At 43.3% G+C, this 17,367-nt stretch overlaps 1 protein-coding gene across 3 annotated transcripts in view; it reads right to left on the reverse strand.

The window, feature by feature from the left end:
- The window catches only part of NR5A2 (nuclear receptor subfamily 5 group A member 2), a 126,065-nt gene that overhangs the window by 92,513 nt on the left and 16,185 nt on the right, over positions 1 to 17,367 (reverse strand). For all 3 annotated transcript variants that reach the window (XM_081224013.1, XM_081224014.1, XM_081224015.1), the window contains exons 3-4: positions 16,470 to 16,611; positions 13,336 to 13,982 (exon numbers count right to left, since the gene is read on the reverse strand). In XM_081224013.1, coding sequence (XP_081080139.1) covers positions 13,336 to 13,982; positions 16,470 to 16,611 — 789 coding nt within the window. The remainder of the gene's footprint in view (positions 1 to 13,335; positions 13,983 to 16,469; positions 16,612 to 17,367) is intronic.

Raw genomic sequence — 17,367 nt, forward strand, 5'->3', positions numbered from 1 at the left:
TGTTCTCTGCTGGGGACGCCTCCCTGGCTCCCCTCACTTCTAGCTGCTCATCTGGTTGACATCTCCCACTCATCCTCCAAGGCTTCCCCCTCCCCTGCCCCAGGCTGGGTAGGCGCCCCCCAAGAGCTTACCCTACATTCTGGACAAACCTCTATCTCTCAGTTTTCATCATTATTGGACCACTGCCATGTTTCTCAGAGGTCGGCCTGCTGTCTATGAGAAGTCAATCGTCTTTTCCAGTTCCAATACATTTCACACATCAGTGGAAGCATAGTCACAAGTAGCTGCACAAGCTTTCAGAGTCAGGGTTGGCTGTGGTGTTTGGTGCTGCATTTACTTTAATTGAGAAAAGTGCCCAGGAGGATGTAACTTGTGTCCGGCCAGGCCCACTTGTCTCGTCTACTGTAATGTAGCAAGGGGACCGACACACAGTAGGAACTCATTACAGGTTTGATGAATGAGAGGGTGAACAAGTGAATTCATAAATGAATAAAAGCTGAAATCTGTCCTAATCCTAGGTCACAACTCATCATTTATGCCAGAAATGTTTTACAGGTAGCTTGAGAGTGGGATTCAACCCTAAAGAAAAACGCTACGTCCTGGTGAATGAAATGCAGGTGTAATATGTTTTGATTCTTTTCAAAAGCCAACCCTCAGCTGGACCCATCCAAATACAAGACTGGAATGAAGTTATGTTTTCAAGATTGTGACATGTCATTGATAAAACCATAAAAGGAATTCTCAATGGTCAAATAAAACTCCTTTGAAAACATTCATAACCACAAATCCCAATACATGAGTGCAAACTATTAATGCTTTTAAAGCAAGTTAGACCCCACAAAAGTGAGGGCTACTGTTTGTACTGCAGATATCTGGCATGATTTAAACCTAATATAAACAGTAATACTATGGTGCCCAAGCATCTTCCCTCCTTAATTTACTTGCCACAGAGATCCAGAATTTTTTCTTCTCCAAAACTGGAGCAAGAATCAATTAAAATGTATAATAATGTGTTAACTAGCTAATACAGCAATTAACATGAAGGGGCATTTCAAGCCCTGAGTTTTTAGCAACAGGACTGTTCTTTCTTCCCTCTGTAAGGTTTATAATTGAAAGAATACCGTGAGAGATGCCTTTCATCAGCTCCACGAGTTACATTTCCCGCTTTGATAACTGTACAAGGAAAATCTAAGGCACTTCAAGCTCCCCAATTACATTTGATTAGCTAGTCAAAATAATATAACAGCTTTCATCACCCAAAGGAAAACTTTTGAAGAATTCTGTTGCCAACACTTCTGCACAAACACTAATCTATATCATTATTTTACAAGGGGAAGTGTAATATTTAGTAGTTTTTTTTCTTTTTTTTTTTAATTAGGCAATAAGCCAAGCCTCTTATCCATCACGACTTCAGATCCAAAAAGCACAACCGTGGTGCTGGGATGTGTGTGGTAAAGAAGGATTTGTGGTGATTTCAGACGAGGCAAGATACAGTGGTCAAAATAAAACAGGTCTTAGAATGAGCCAACATGTCAGGGAACACATCTGAAAACAGGATATGTACTCAAAACTCTGTGATATATATGCACACAAGATCTGCCTGGAGGAACCACGTGGGACCCAAAACATATCCACGTGGGACCCAAAACCTATATGTGAGTGGAATTATTTTTTACCAAATGAATGTGAGTGTGTCAATCACATCAGGAACACTGCTTAAGAAGCCATTGAAATCCTGAGAATTTTCCCATTACCAATTAGCAATTTAACGTCGCTTGAAAGTGAAGACAGAATGTTATCTCTGCTGCCTTTACCCGCATCCCTCCCAACCCGTCCTCCTCCACATCTTGGGTGTATCCATTCAACACGGATCTGGTACCTTCTGTGTTTCATCCCCCCCCAAAATATGTTTTTAATTTAAATGAAATAATTATCTTGCTCTCACAGGTAAAGTATTCTGTAAACAGAGTATTTAGAAATGTGATAGTCAATTCACCAGAGGTGGTCCCGCTGTAGACTTTAAAAATCAACACTGTGAGCCATTGGATGAAAGGCCAGTTATCTCCACGCTCCCCAAATGAAAGACAAGAGGCACCCATCTGGGGTTACCTTCTGCCTTTGCAACACTCTTATTGCGCAATAAAAGACAGACTTTAGACCTATTGGCTAATTAGTCCATTTGTCATGTAAAGGAAAAGCATTCTTACAGAATTAGAAGTTGGATCAAGGTTGGTTGTAAAGTTAATCCCAAATGTTGTGTAATCCTGGTGACACTTCTAAATATTCAAGCTAACGTGGTGTTCTTTTAGTTTCTGGAGAGAAATGAATAGCGGCAGGGCCCAGCGGTCCTGTGCACTTCAGATTTGTACAATTTCTCCTTCAAGTGTTTGGCTGTTCCTTCAGAGGACGCTGTATGTGAAGAACTCACAGACTTGGTCCTGGGAGGTCGGAAATATGGCATTTGAAAATGATTTCCAGGGAGGAAGTTAAAAGGGAGGGACGCATTGGTAGCCCTTTGTGGGACTGTGTGGAGATGTCGCTACACAACGTACATAGGTAGCAGGGCCTTGCCACGCACCGCTGCTGAGAAACAAGGAGAATTTCTAATCTGTCTTTGCACGGGCGTTACAGGGATCCACACATTCCCCTGCTCAGTCTCCTTTGCCTTTGCCCTTGAAGGTGACCTGCTATCCCCAACAGAAAACCCCGCTGCATGGGGTCCCCTCACCCAGAGACAGGGCCACATAGACATTCCATCTACTGTTCTTGAATGCAGCCCACTCCTAGGGTCTATGTACTCAACTGTTTCTCATGCTTCTCCATCCATCCTCAGACCTACGGGGTTTGGGTGCCCTCCTGGTCCACCACATTCCACCTGCAGGGAAAAACGCAGATGCAGCCGAGGACAGGGGTCCCAGGGATCATGATCCTATATAAAGCAATGCCTGCAGGTGCCTCTAGGAAGCTGAGGCATCCCGAGGGAAGGAGGAGAAGCCGTGTGAGTGAGAAAAGAGAAAGGGAGTCTGGGCAGATTGAAAAGGAGAGATGGAGGTGAAGGAAAGTGGAGAAAATCAGGAAAATGATACAGAAGGTCCAAGTGTCTCCAGAGAAGCTGGCTGGGGACCCATGCACAGGTGGCCTGAGCTTCGCCTGGTGCACGGAAAAAGCAGAAGTGCAGAGAGAATTAGGTTTTAAGCATCAGACATTTAAGAAAGACCCAGCTGCTGGCAGAGGTGATGCCGTGTACGTCTCTGTTCTCGAGTGTGGGTGGTATTCTTGGGTTAGACGTTAATGTCTTTAATGTGAACAATAGCACAAATGCCCAATTTCCATGCAGCCATTCTGCAAACGGATGTGGAGCCCTCAGAGATTTGTATGATCGACTTCCCAAGTTGTCGAAGAATAAGTAGGAATATAGTCATCCCTCATTTACCCTGGAAAATAGGAAGATGTATTTTACCTCACAGGTTCAGAGGGCAAAGTCCTTCAAATTGTGTTAAGGAGTGTCACACACGAGTCATGTCTTCGGCTTTGTCACCCATTACCTGACTCTGTATAACAGCAGACACCGTGGGCAGACAGGGTCCTGGGGCTCAGGGACTCAGGGAGCCCTCCCTCCCCGACACTGAGGAATGAACGTCTCGGACTTTCTGTAAGATCTGTGAGCAGTTTGTGTGCCCTGCTGGGCAGACACAGGTCTTGGAGTGAGCAGGGACCCTCGTTGTTCTCAGCAAACAAGCGTGTACCTGCTTCTAAGCAGACAGACTGATGCTCCTGCCTCTACTGATCATGCGGTAGGAAGCGGTGCTGGGCGTTGGTGGTGGGGTGGCGGGGACAGCCTGCCCAGTGTTCCCAAGTCGAGAAGACCGCACCCCTGCTGCACCCGATGGCCTGGTTCTGTGCCCCCCCCCCCGTTACAGCCCCTTTTACGGATGAAGGTTTAGAAGCTCCAGAGTCTGCCACCAATGGCAAACTCCTCATCTTCTCCGATGCAAACGGTTCCAGATTCCAGCCCTACAAGGTCGCCCTCCAATTAAAAAAAGAAAGAAAGAATTTACATGTTCTTGGGCCAATTTAAGAAACCGCTCTCTGTAGTTTAAGAGTCAAAGAGGTCCTTTAAGACCTATTGTAAAGCGGTATTGAGATGGGCATAGTTTACAAAAGACCGCCATATACATTTTTTGCTTCGAGGACATTGTTATCACTTATTAGCCATGGGACTTGGGGCAAATCGGTGAAAATCTTTAGGTCTTGGTAGGTGACTCTGAACACTGGGAGCAAACATGCCCACTGCCCAGGGATGAATTAGTATTAAGTGAGATACAGTACTGGTAAAGCACACTTAACAACTGTCTGACTCACAGTAAAAACTCAATAAATGGCGGGTATTATTCTCACCTATTATCCAAACTCTGCAGTCGAGGAAAAATGGAAGTATTTTCTGTTAACCTTGAGTCTTCCATAAACCCTCGCCTATTAATGGACCTCCAAGCCTCGGGGGCAGGTTACCTGCTGAGGTGTTTTTTTCCCATGTCTTTGTTTCTTCCTCCATCTTTCTCATTCCTGATCCCCACCCATCCCCCAACTGATTCAAGCGCCTCGGTTATTAATTTTGCTGGTACTAACAGATTATTTGACTAAAAAACTTGGTTGTTTAAAAACCAAGTTAGCAAAAGTACAATGAGGTAACACCTAACACTGGTCAGAACGGCCATCACTAAAAAGCCTACAATGATAAATGCTGGAGAGGGTGTGGAGAAAAGGGAACCCTCCTGCACTGTTGGTGGGAATGTCAACTGATACAGTCACTATGGAGAACAGTATGGAGGTTCCTTAAAAACTAAAAATAGAGTTTCCTGCAATCCCACTCCCGGGCATATATTCAAACAAAACTCTAATTCAAAAGGATGCACACACCCCAGTGTTCATAGCAGCAATATTTACAATAGCTGAGACATGGAAACAACCTAAATGTCCATCGACAGATAAGGGGATAAAGAAGACGTGGTGTGTATGTATGTGTATGTGTGTGATATATATATATATATATATATACACATATATATATAAATATGTGTGTATATATATGGTGGAATACTACTCAGCCATAAAAAAGAATGAAATAATACCATTTGCAGCAACATGGATGGACCTAGAGATAATCATACTAAGTGGAGTAAATCAGACAGAGAAAGACAAACGCCATATGATATCACGTATCTGTGGAATCTAAAATATGACACAAATGAACTTATCTATGAAACAGAAACAGACTCACAGACAGAGGACAGACTTGTGGTTGCCAAGGGGGAGGGGGTTTGGGGGAAGGGTGGATTTGGAGTTTGGGATTAGCAGATGTAAACTATTATATATGGAATGGATAAACAACAAGGTCCTACTGTAGAGCACAGGGAACTATAGTCAATATCCTGTGATAAACCATAATGGAAAAGAGTATGAAAGTGAATATATATAACTGAGTCACTTTGCTGTACAGCAGAAATGAACCCATTGTAAATCAACTATACTTGAATACAATAAATTTTAAAACATTAAAAAATAAAAACCTAGTTAACAAACTTTTATTAATCAATTAACTCCGTGTCTCTTTGGACCCATAAGGGAGGGATGGACGTGTCCTCTGAAAGGACCACGTTATGTGACCGCAGTGGTCCAGGGCTTTCCCTCTCCCTCTCCAAGACCAAAGGAGACCTTGTCCTGTCCTCATTTCCCGGAGCTGCCCTAAGGAGCGGACCAGAAAAGGGCCTGAGGCACCCAGTCCTAGAGCAGGCAAAGAGTGAGCACCCAGTAAAAGGGGCCTCTCTTCCCTTCACCACCTGACCTTGAGCAGAGCAAGGAAGATGCCCATTCTCTTCCTACCCTCATTGTTCATTTCAGACGCCTGACAATGGCTCAGCCAGTTAAACACGGGTTCCTTGGGTATGGCTGGCTATTCCCATGCTCCCCACGATGCTGGTAGATAACAAATAGATTAACAGGGGGCTTGCCTGGTGGCGCAGTGGTTAAGAGTCCGCCTGCCAATGCAGGGGACACAGGTTCAAGCCCTGGTCTGGGAAGATCCCACATGCGGCGGAGCAACTAAGCCCGTGCGCTACAGCTACTGAGCCTGAGCTCTAGAGCCTGCGAGCCACAACTACTGAAGCCCGCGCACCTAGAGACCGTGCTCTGCAACAAGAGAAGACACCACAATGAGAAGCCCGCGCACCGCAACGAAGAGTAGCCCCTGCTCGCCGCAACTAGAGAAAGCCCGCACACAGCAACGAAGACCCAACACAGTCAAAAATTAAAAAAAAAATAGATTAACAGGAACAGAAAGCGTATCGGGTGTGTGAACAAGCAAACCCGGTATGAGGCCATCATCATTGCTTCGACCAAATCTCCTGGCTTCCCAGGGAGGAAACGACTAGCATGGAAACGACTAGCGCCTGGCTACACTGAAACCAAGCTTCGAGAAGTCAGAGTCTAAACCGAGTCTGCAGTTTGCAGATGCATCGTCTCTAAATACAGCAAATGTAATACTTTAAAAAGGAACACAGAAAGTGGAGAAGCCACATCTCCGCAGTCAGGGGGCCATTTCCACCAAAGAACACCACCTATAGCACAAACAGGTATTGATGGGACAGTGACCAAGAAGACTATAAAGTCTAAAGAATGGATTTCTCAATCAGTAACCGATGTGGGTGCGGTAAGACCCATGCCTGTCCAAGCAAGGAAGGCTAGAATCATATACCTTCTCAGCACCATCAACCAGCCCAGAGGCTTCTGTGCCAGGTCTGCCTGGAGGGAATCACAGAAGCAGACGTCTGATGCCTGAAGAGCCCCGAGTCATGGAATCAGACCTGCAGATTCCAATGTTCCCTCCAAATTCAAAGGCAGAAGAAAACTTCCCAGCCCCGGTGGAAGAAAAGCCAGTTTTCTCATTTCCTTGTAAACCTAGAAGGGTCGGTTTCTCTTCTTCTGATCTCTTTTTGATGAGTAGGTTGAATGGTCACAGATATTTTAATTTGCCTTCAGATAGAAGCACTTCTCCCCTCTTGATGGGAAATCACTTCCATGCTCATCATTTGCTTCCAGGAGGAACTACTTTGCATCCAAAGAAATGAAAACACAGGTACGTGAAGTGACAACGACTATAATTCTGGGTATGTGACCCTGAATCCCAAAGCTCAGGGGGAATCAAAGGGGGGCAGGGCGGCGGGCGAATGTGGGAAAACATGATGCACACACTGCCCCCAACACACACACACACACACACACAGAAAAGAAGGGTTAAGCAAGTCCATTAAACATGGCTTAAAATTGGGGCAAATCCATAAAAAGGAATGAAATTGGGTCATTTGTAGTGAGCTGGATGGACCTAGAGTCTGTCATCAGAGTGAAGTAAGTCAGAAAGAGATAAACAAATATTGTATATTAACACATATATGTGGAATCTAGAAAAATGGTACAGATGAACCTGTTTGCAGGCAGGAATAGAGATGCAGACGTAGAGAAGGGACATGTGGACACAGTGGGGGAAGGAGAGGGTGGGACGAATTGGGAGATTAGGATTGACATAAATACACTACCATGTGGAAAATAGATAGCTAGCGGGAACCTGCTGTATAGCACAGGGAGCTCAGCTCAGTGCTCTGTGATGACCTACATGGGTGGGACGGGGGGAGGGGGCGAGGTCCAAGAGGGAGGGATATAGGTTTACATAGAGCTGATTGACTTCGTTGCACAGCAGAAACTAACACAACATTGTAAAGCAACTGTACTCCAATAAAAAAAAGAAAAAAAAATTGGGGCAAATCCAACGAAATCTCAAACCGCAGACCTATATTGGTTGGGAAAGTGAACTAAGGCTTGGGAAAAGTGATCTAGGGTGTTAAAAATAAATAAATAAAACTCTGCTCAAAAAGCTTCTGCACCAGAGCACAGAGAAAAGGCTTGCTCCCACCCCCAGTCTCCTCACTTTCGAGAAAACTGGCTTCGGCACGGCTGAATTCCTTTGGCACAAACTCCCTGAGCCTCTGAGCCCTATTTTCCACAGGAACACTAGTTATGTGTTTCACTCAGGATTAATTTAGAATTTTTTTTTTTATTCCTCCATGTATCAGAATCATTCACGGAGGGGAAGTTCTTCTATACCCATTCCCAGAATCCTCTGAAGACATCTGGTCTCGTTAGAAGATCAAATAGATCCTCCAGATTCATTAGTTGTTCAACAAAGTGGGAATTATTTTCTCACTGCTCTTGCGTTTGTGAGATATTCAAGACACAGATGGGAGAAAAATAACGGAAAGAAAAAAAGCACAATCTTCTTGACTCACAAAGACAGTGCTTTCTATGATAGGGCGGGGCGGGAGGGGGAGGGGGATTCTGGAATTCGCTCTTGATTTCCGAAAACACAAGGAAAAGTCAAGAGTATAGGCCACTGTAAGACAGATGGGGTTTAAAGATTTGAAGGGAGGGACTTCCCTGGTGACGCAGTGGTTAAGAATCCGCCTGCCGATGCAGGGGCCACGGGTTCGATCCCTGGTCCTGGAAGATCCCACATGCCGTGGAGCAACTAAGCCCGTGCGCCACAACTACTGAGGCTGCGCTCTAGAGCCCGCGAGCCACAACGACTGAGCCCGCGTGCCACAACTACTGAAGCCCGCGCACCGCAACGAAGAGCGGCTCCCACTCGCCTCAACTAGAGAAAGCCCGCGTGCAGCAATGAAGACCCAACGCAGCCAAAAAAAAGAAAAAAGGATTTGAAGGTATAGCGAATGTACGATACTACCCCAAAAATATCGTCATACTTCAGTAATTTGTGGCCCATCTATCAACTGGTTACAATCCTAAATTCTCTTCCTTCCTATTTTTGCAAACATACATAAAAAGGAGCCCATGCTGTTACACCCAGCATCAAGTAGGACCCAGGACATAACTTCCTTTAGCCATTTTCCTGCAGAGCAGAACTGCACGTGGTTGCCGCACCTGATTCTCCCCGAGAGGGCTGTGAGCAGAGGGAAAGGCACTCGGAGAGCTTTGGACACTCCTCCAGGGCTCAGAAGTGCCGGCTGGTAGATGCACTTCACTGAATGATGCCCCAGTGGCCTGCGAGAATTATAGTAGCTTTCTAAAGTGACTCACTCACTCCCAGGGGGTCGTCTGGGCTCAGAGAAAATCTATCTCCCTGATTATTAGTGACTTAGTAATTGGGTGGTAGTGATGGACTTCTGATAACGTGGAGATTTGCTTTAGCTTCACTGGCAAAGGCGTGTATTTTTGGAGTCAAAGGTTACACGGCTTCTTTGTGTGTGTGCATTGGGGAGTGGGGGGCAGGGCTGCGGAGGAGCACAGCTTCTTGGAAGCTGAATCTACCAGTCCCAGTTCTGCCTTTCAGTAGCTGTATAATCTGGTACAAGCCACAGGCCCCTTGCCTCAGCTTCTTCGTATGTAAATGGCGGGGGTAGAATCAAACGACCCCCACCGTCTCTTCCAGATCTGGAAAAATCTGTGGTTTCTAGGCAAGGAGTATCATTGGATGCACAAGTGCTGTTTGGAAACCTACTAGTTTCAGGGTGTTAATTTCATCTTTTCCATGCCATGATTTTGGCTGGAGATCAAAATTGTTCCTTCCTTACAGGTATAGAGAAAAACGAAACAGCTCACTGACATGTATCCTCTATCTTTTTTACCCTACTCATCATCCAGCTCTGAAATTGCACGCTTTCTACGAGTATATTGTATTTTTTTTTCTTTTTTGCTGTTCACGTGCTATGTCTCAAGATACGTGTTTGGGAGTTATACATTCCTCTTTCCCATTGCGATATTTTGAATGGGAACCAGAATATCTCTTTTTACACCTTGTAACTATGTAGAAAAACAAAACAACCCACCAAATTTCCTCTGGCCCTTCTGATCCCTTAAATAGTAAACAAATGGAATCTGTATTCCCTCTTCTCATCCACGGAGAGAGTGTAACTTGTCCTGGGAGAGTGAGCAAGGGGTCATTTGCAAAATTGCCTTATTATCCTATTACTCTCCGGGTGCAAATATGTGCCTTTTCATCTTGGGGTTGTAGAGGTATAAGCAATCTGATCTGCCCTATAAGTATATCGCTTGGTGGGTAATTTGCAGTGAAGTTAACAAGAAAAAGACAAATGTGTAAAGGGGAGCATTCATCTTCCCAAACGATATTTTAAAATCACAAGTTAAAAAAAAAAAAAATCACAAGTTTTGCAGGAAGGTAGGCAGGGACCGGGCTGCAGGTTTCGGGGATGTCTTGGAGGCCAGGCCGGGAGGGAGAAGCCTTGTCCATGAGCCGTTCTTAGTGGTGGCAGGTAGACAACGCCCAGCAGAAGGTCCATGACACCTTTCCAGGAGCAGTGTTTCTTGGACTGCGGGTCATGCCTCATTAGTGGGTCGTGAAATCAATTTAGTGGGTCATGACCAGAAATTTTTAAAAAGCATGAAATAAGTTAGACTAAAGCAGAACAGAATAGAAAATATCAGAGTGCGTGGCATGGACGAAATCACGTACTATCTAGTGGAACTCTGGCTCAGTTGTATGTGTGTGTGCATTTTGTGTGTGTGTGTGTGTGTGTGATGTGTTTGGTACACCAGGTTTCAGGGTAGAATATATTTCTTACTGCAGGTCTTAGTTCAGAAGTTTGAAACCCTCTGACCTGGAGAAATACACGGCAACGCACGTCTCCATGCTGGCTTCAAACGCCTTGGTCTGGTTTCCACAAAGTAAATTTATAAACAAAGGAAAAGGAATTCTTCTGAAGCAAATGGTCACCTCACAACTCCATATTTAAATGACCCCTAAGTTATTCTGAAATTCTACTTCTCTTTCTCTGGAAAATACTTAAACAGAATCAATGTAAGCCCAAGGCAAATGGTGAAGTGGGTCCAGTTTGTCTTTTTCTCCTGGGGGCACCTCCCACCCCTTACAGGTGTCACCCCCAGGGTTTGTATCTGTTCCCTTTCCCTCTTTAAAGCATATTCTCATGAAAGACTGATAAATGCCTTAAACAACAGTAGAAATGACTGATATTGCTTTAATATGTCCCGTTCTTAAAAGTGTTTACATTTTAGCCAAATATGAACTCTCGTGCCCTGGAAAGGAATCTCATACAATTTAATTACAGGGAAAAGAAATGAGAAATTTGGAGAGAGTTTTTTCCTAGCACTCTTAAAGTCCTACCTGGGGGGCTCTATATTCACCTTATAACCTTCCTTTCTTTTTCCACATGTAATTAATACACATGATTTCTTTCCTCACGCTTTTGTGAAACAAAGTTCGTCTTTCCTTTTTTGAATAGATATTTATGAAATTGTCTTATAAAATCTTTGAGAGCAAATATTTTGTCTTATTCCACTTTGCATCCATCTTACACCAACTAACTGCCTGACAAATTTGAGGTCCTCAACTGGCAGTAGTTAATGACTATTATACAATTTTACTTTCTGCCACACATGTGGTGATATTGTTTTCCAATGTCAAACTCATCAGCGTACAAGTGCATGTTTTTTTCCTGAGTATAAGAGTAATACGTAAAGCCTCCACACACTTGTCATAGAACAATAAGAGCAATTTTAAAATAGCAAAAATAGCACTGATTTATTGAGTATATAATATAGGCCGGGTTCCCAGGACTAGATGCTTTGCCCATATGGTCTCATTTATTCCTCTAAAAACCTCAATACACGTATTGCTATTCCCTCCATACCCTCCATCACCCCCCAAACACCACACCTACAACTTTACCTACAAGAAAACTAAGGCTCAGAGATTGAGGACCTGCCCACAAAGACAGTTACTAAGTAGCAAAGATCTAATGCAAACTGGTTTCCTCTGACTTGGAAGGATGTGCTTTCCTCACTTGTACATTTCCTAACCTCACTTGTACATTTCCTAACATTTTGGCTGTATGTAAAATTATCATTTTCATTTTCATTTTCCAATTTCTTACCTGTTCTCTTAAGGGACAAACTCGTGATCCTAAGAGCACCGGGAAACTTTTGTTTGGTTTTGTTTTTAATGATAAACAACGTCCTGACTATCCCAGGGTGGTTCCACACTCAGAGGGTCTGGCCTGACAGCTAACGGTGCATTCTGCTCGACCCCCAAGTGATCCCCACCATCAGCCGTCTGTATGCGCCGGATAGAGGCCTAGAGAGTAGGGCTGGACCCGTCAGCATCCGACCAGCAGGCTGGGGGTAGCCTAGTAACTTACTCGCATCCATTCAGATAATTTTTTTGCTACAGATCACAGTGCCAGGTGAAGACGGCCATGGAAAGCGCTGTTTTCCATTTGCACGTGGCTTCCACATTCCCCAGACCATCCGTGCACACACGACTTTAAACAGAAAGCTTTAACTTAAAAGTCTGCTTCGTACTGTCCTCTCAGAGGTTTTAAATCTCCTCCCAAAGTCCTAGGTGTCTGAAGCAGCCACAGGAACAGGAAGAAATTGATTTTGTGACAGACAGACTCGAAATCAAACCCAGGATTCAGTTTTGTTTTCAACACAGAGAACGAAATCACTGACCACCAATTACAGTCTGGTAGCTACTCTCTGATCCCAAACTTCCCTGTAACTTTCCCATATTAATTCAGTTTCAGGAAATAAAATAATTATGTAGTTAAACAGAGATCCTTAGACAAACAAGGCCTGTGTTTACAAGGTACCAATCCATTAAAATCAACGACAGACGTGGATTATGAGTAGCAAAGCCCAGCCAAGCAGGCTAGCACTTGCCATGGGCCCATTCCCCAGCCAACAGCGGTAAACATCCTATTGGAATCTGCTCCGAAAACAAAGGCTCTACCAACCTAATGTCAAGGTAAACAGGTAGTAAATACCTACTTGCTAACTACTAATCAGTGGTACCACTTGCATTCTTTAGCATCTCAACACAACTAAATGTTGGCCTTTTTTTCCTTCTAAATTGGCACCATTATAACAGAGCTTTTTACTTGGTAATTTTTTAAAAGTTTACTAGGTTCTGTTTCACACTGGCTTCAGTTTTTTAGCCATAAACCATCTGAGGTTAAAGGGAGTAAGTAAAGACATTCTCCGACTCAGAAAAAAAAAAACCCAACCAACTTTCCCCTATTTGACATGAAATGCCATGCCCCCAGATGAAGAGCTACAGAGAAGAAAAGCCCCGTAAAGTTAAGCTGCAAATAGTTCTGAAGTCAAGGTCGAAAACATCATTTTACAAAGAAGAAAAGTAAGGAGAACGTGTTTTCCACACCAAGACCCTATTAAGCAGGGACACAGCCGGGTCTCCCGGAAGGGGAGGTCTAAGCTCCGAGGGTTGGCACATACCTTGAGCTCCCTGAAGAAGACGCTACTCCGGGCCCACTCCACGATGGAGAAGAGGGTCTGATCTGCCATCTTGCACATGAGCCCGAATGTACTCAGCCTCTCGTGTTTGCTGCGGTTCGCCTGCTCCTGCTGCAAATAGGCCATGATCTTGGCCTGGACCTGGGGCTCATCGGGCTCACACTTCAGCAGTTCCAGGATCAGGTGGGGCATGCTGGCGGGGGAGCTGGTCTGGTAACTGTCCATGTAGGAGTAGCCCATGATGGACTCCGGGGAGCTGGTGTAGGGGTCTGGGTACTCAGACTTGATGGCCCGGTTGGGAAAGTGGCTGTAGGTCTGGTACCCTTGCAGGCTGCCAGGAGGTGGCATTGTCATGCTGATGGGGGACGTTACAAAGGGACTCCGGTCGTAGTCTGTAGGAGGCAAGGCAGCATGGTTCAGAGGTAGGCCTTTGGAGACAGAATGGATGTTCTGAATCGCAGAGGAGATGCTCAGCTCGGAGGGCATGGCTTGGATCACCTGAGACATGGCTTCTAGCTTAAGTCCATTGGCTCGGATGAGGGCTTTTTTCTGCTGCTTCAGGGCCCTGTCCCTCTTGTACATGGGCCCAAACTTATTCCTCCCACCACGCATTCGGTCCGCCCTTACCGCTGTTGGGATGGGGGAAGAAAAAAAGAAAGTAAGGGTAAAAATAAGATGTAAATTATTAGCATTCTCCAGATCTCCAGATAGTTAGAAAGGCTGAAAATGGACCGGAAGTGGTCTGTGTGTGGTTGTTTTCACTACAATAGCCCACGAAGATTAAAAAAAAAAAGCCATGTCCTCTTTATTTATGAATTCTTTCCTCCACGTGTGTTTGTCATCAAAAAAAATATTTCCGGGGGCTTCCCTGGTGGCGCAGTGGTTGAGAGTCCGCCTGCCGATGCAGGGGACACGGGTTCAGGCCCCGGTCCGGGAGGATCCCACATGCCGTGGAGCGGCTGGGCCCGTGAGCCATGGCCGCTGAGCCTGCGCGTCCGGAGCCTGTGCTCCGCAACGGGAGAGGCCACAACAGTGAGAAGCCCGCGTACCGCCAAAAAAAAAGAAAAAAAAAATTTCGGATACGTAGGGACATATTAACCCTTTGGCGACTGCAGAGATTTCCTAATTTTTGCTACACACAGCAGATGCTTCATGTTGCTAAAGAAGAGGATCAGGTCCTATCATGCCAGTGATGCTGTGATTCTCTTTATGGAAACCCAAACTGCTAAAAGGGGAAAAAAAAAAAATCAAAGGAGCCATTTCTGGATTAAATTGTGACTATTTTTCCTTTGAACATCTTCCTCTCTCAAAGTCTTTTGGTTAATTTGCTGCAAAAGTGTTAGGTACATACTCTTCTTGGAAAATCATCCTCACCTGGACTTGCACACATCAGGTAGCCACTGGTTCTTGTTTTCCATTTAAGCAGAACTGGACATAATTAAAGCAAATTCATTTCAGAAGCTGTCAAAACGGTCCACCGTCACGATGCTATGTGGCGTCTGGGGCCACGTCTAGTAATTTACTTAGCAGGACTCTCCTAGCTCGTGGTGGCCAGTGGCAATTAGATAGGACCCAGCAACCTCTGACAGCTTGTGACATATTGAAATTGCTGGAGGTTAAGTTTTTGAGCTTTTTATCTTAGGATTAGTATAGCATTAAAAATTTATTGTGAATGCTAGGTATCCAGAGCACTGCACAAGATAATAAAGAGTTTTTCATCTGGATGATAATTTATTGAATATTTAATTGTTTCATATCACTGTGAACAAAGCATGAGCATGCATTGCAAGTGACTTACTGTTAAGAAAGCACACTTTTTAAGGTAAAGAAATGTAACCTTTTCCCTTTGTTAAAAAAAAGGAATCAAATGACATCATATGCAATCACAACATTTAATTTTTAACATTTTATCTTCTGAGTCTCTACTATATTAAGTAAGCATCTACCACATTGTTTTGCCATTTGGAAAATAATACAGGGATTGGTAATGAAGAAATTAACAAGAATCAGTTACTTCTTTTCTCAATCTCGTCTTAAAAGCAACACTGACTTAACAGTCCTCCTGATAACCCAAGTGGCTACTTCTATTGGGAAGGAACCTATTAGCAATTCAGCAGACTTATCTGAAGTTTTTTGAGTATTGCCATCAAGTCTGAGTGCCACACAACAGAAAAGCCCCAAACACGACTAGTCTGTGCCTCACTGATCAAATAAAATGCACTCCTGTATCTGGCACATCTCAGGGATCTGTATCACTTCTTATTACTTTATTTACAATATATTTAATCTCTGGAAAGTCAGTAGGTCAGAGGCTGAAAAACAGCAACACACCATAATAGTCCATGAATTACAAATGATTTACAGAAGTCACATATTAAACGTTACTTCCTGCCAATCTGTACATCGTAAGTGCAGGTTCTACTTTTTCAACATAAAGTTTAATGTGGCTTTTGAGGAACCATTCTCTTGTTTTTGTCAAACCAATGCTACCGATGTAATGGTTCATTATTTTTCATGTTTCCTGCTTCTCAAAAAAATTTTTTTTATTTTGCAGACTCAGTCATCATCTTAAAAAAAAAAAAGAAATGTGTTTTCCCACACAATCAAAAGTGATACTCTACATGAGAAAATCTTTTTATAATTAAAGGCTTTAACTCTTATTCAGGAATCATGAAACTAATAGTAACAATTATGACAAGCATACCTATTTAAAAAGATTAAAATCAAACTTTTTTACTAGGGCATCCTGATTTGAAAACTTAAAGGATTTAAAAAAATATTTTGGCAAATTATTTTTACCTGTTTTCAGCTGAATCATGTTAGTCTCGCTTTCATCTAACATGACCTTTCATCTAACCTATGAAATGCATCTGCTCCTCAAACTAAGGAAAGAGGTGAGAAGGCGAAACTCTGGTATTAGAATTTTTTTCCGAGTAAATTTCACCAGCATTTAAATGAGACTTGGACTATTCTGCTGACAAAACATCAAAAGATCTTATTGTCAATAGTGTTAAAAGACTAGGAAAATACTGTTACCATGTTATAAGTACAATGTTGTTTTAAATCCAATGTCCTTGGAGAGTTTTAACAGGCAGTGGTCTTTAGAAAAAACTTACCTTCTAGCTTCATTCCAACACTCAGACATTTTTGAAATCGACAGTAAGGACAGCGCTTTCTCTGTGTCTTGTCAATTTGGCAGTTCTGGTTTTCTATACACGTGTACCTTTTATTATTTTGGACTGTTCGCTTAAAAAAGCCCTATAAGAGAAAATAGTGAGACATATTATCAAGCTAACACCCGTCTCTTCCATTGTTTCATTTTAAGGAAATCACCAAATCTTTTCATTGCACCGTTTGAGCCCTTATGTGGTTCTGTGGTTTGTTTTACATTTTAACAAGATCAACCCTCCAAAACCAGGCTATGGTAGAGATTTTTCTGGCATCAGAGTTATATTTCAAGAATCGCATCAAATCTTGGGGAGCTTTAGCTACACACCATCTTATCTCAACACTCAGGGAAAAATACATGCATATTAACCAGTAATTTTTTGAAGAAAATCTGTTTTCCTATTAACCTTCATATTCCAGATAAGGCACTTATAGAGAGAGCGGCATTGTTTTCAAGTAGTCTGATACAATTTCAGTGGCAAACTACTGTAAAATAGCAATGGAAAAATGGAATAGCAAAACACCTCAGATTTTTTACAAATGTCAGCACTAGATAGTTTTAAAAGCAAAAGGATTTAAAGAATAAAATGGGAAAATGTTCATAATTCCATTGGAATACATTCAAGTTGGAGAACTGTGTAAAGAAAAAGGTGAAACTCATTGAGGGAAAAAAGCATATATAGCAAAGAGCTGAATTTTAGCAGAGTGTAAGCCTTCCTTATATTTCACCCACAAGAATTAATCAAAAATAAAACCTGTAGTTTTGTAACATAATAACAGCTTGGATGGTATATTCCATTTGTCCTACTAGCCACAAAGTGAAACCATCTTACTTTGTTATAAGGA

The sequence above is a fragment of the Mesoplodon bidens genome (genome assembly GCF_964165515.1).
Source record: "Mesoplodon bidens genome assembly, chromosome: 2".
In the NCBI taxonomy this organism is placed as follows: domain Eukaryota; kingdom Metazoa; phylum Chordata; class Mammalia; order Artiodactyla; family Ziphiidae; genus Mesoplodon; species Mesoplodon bidens.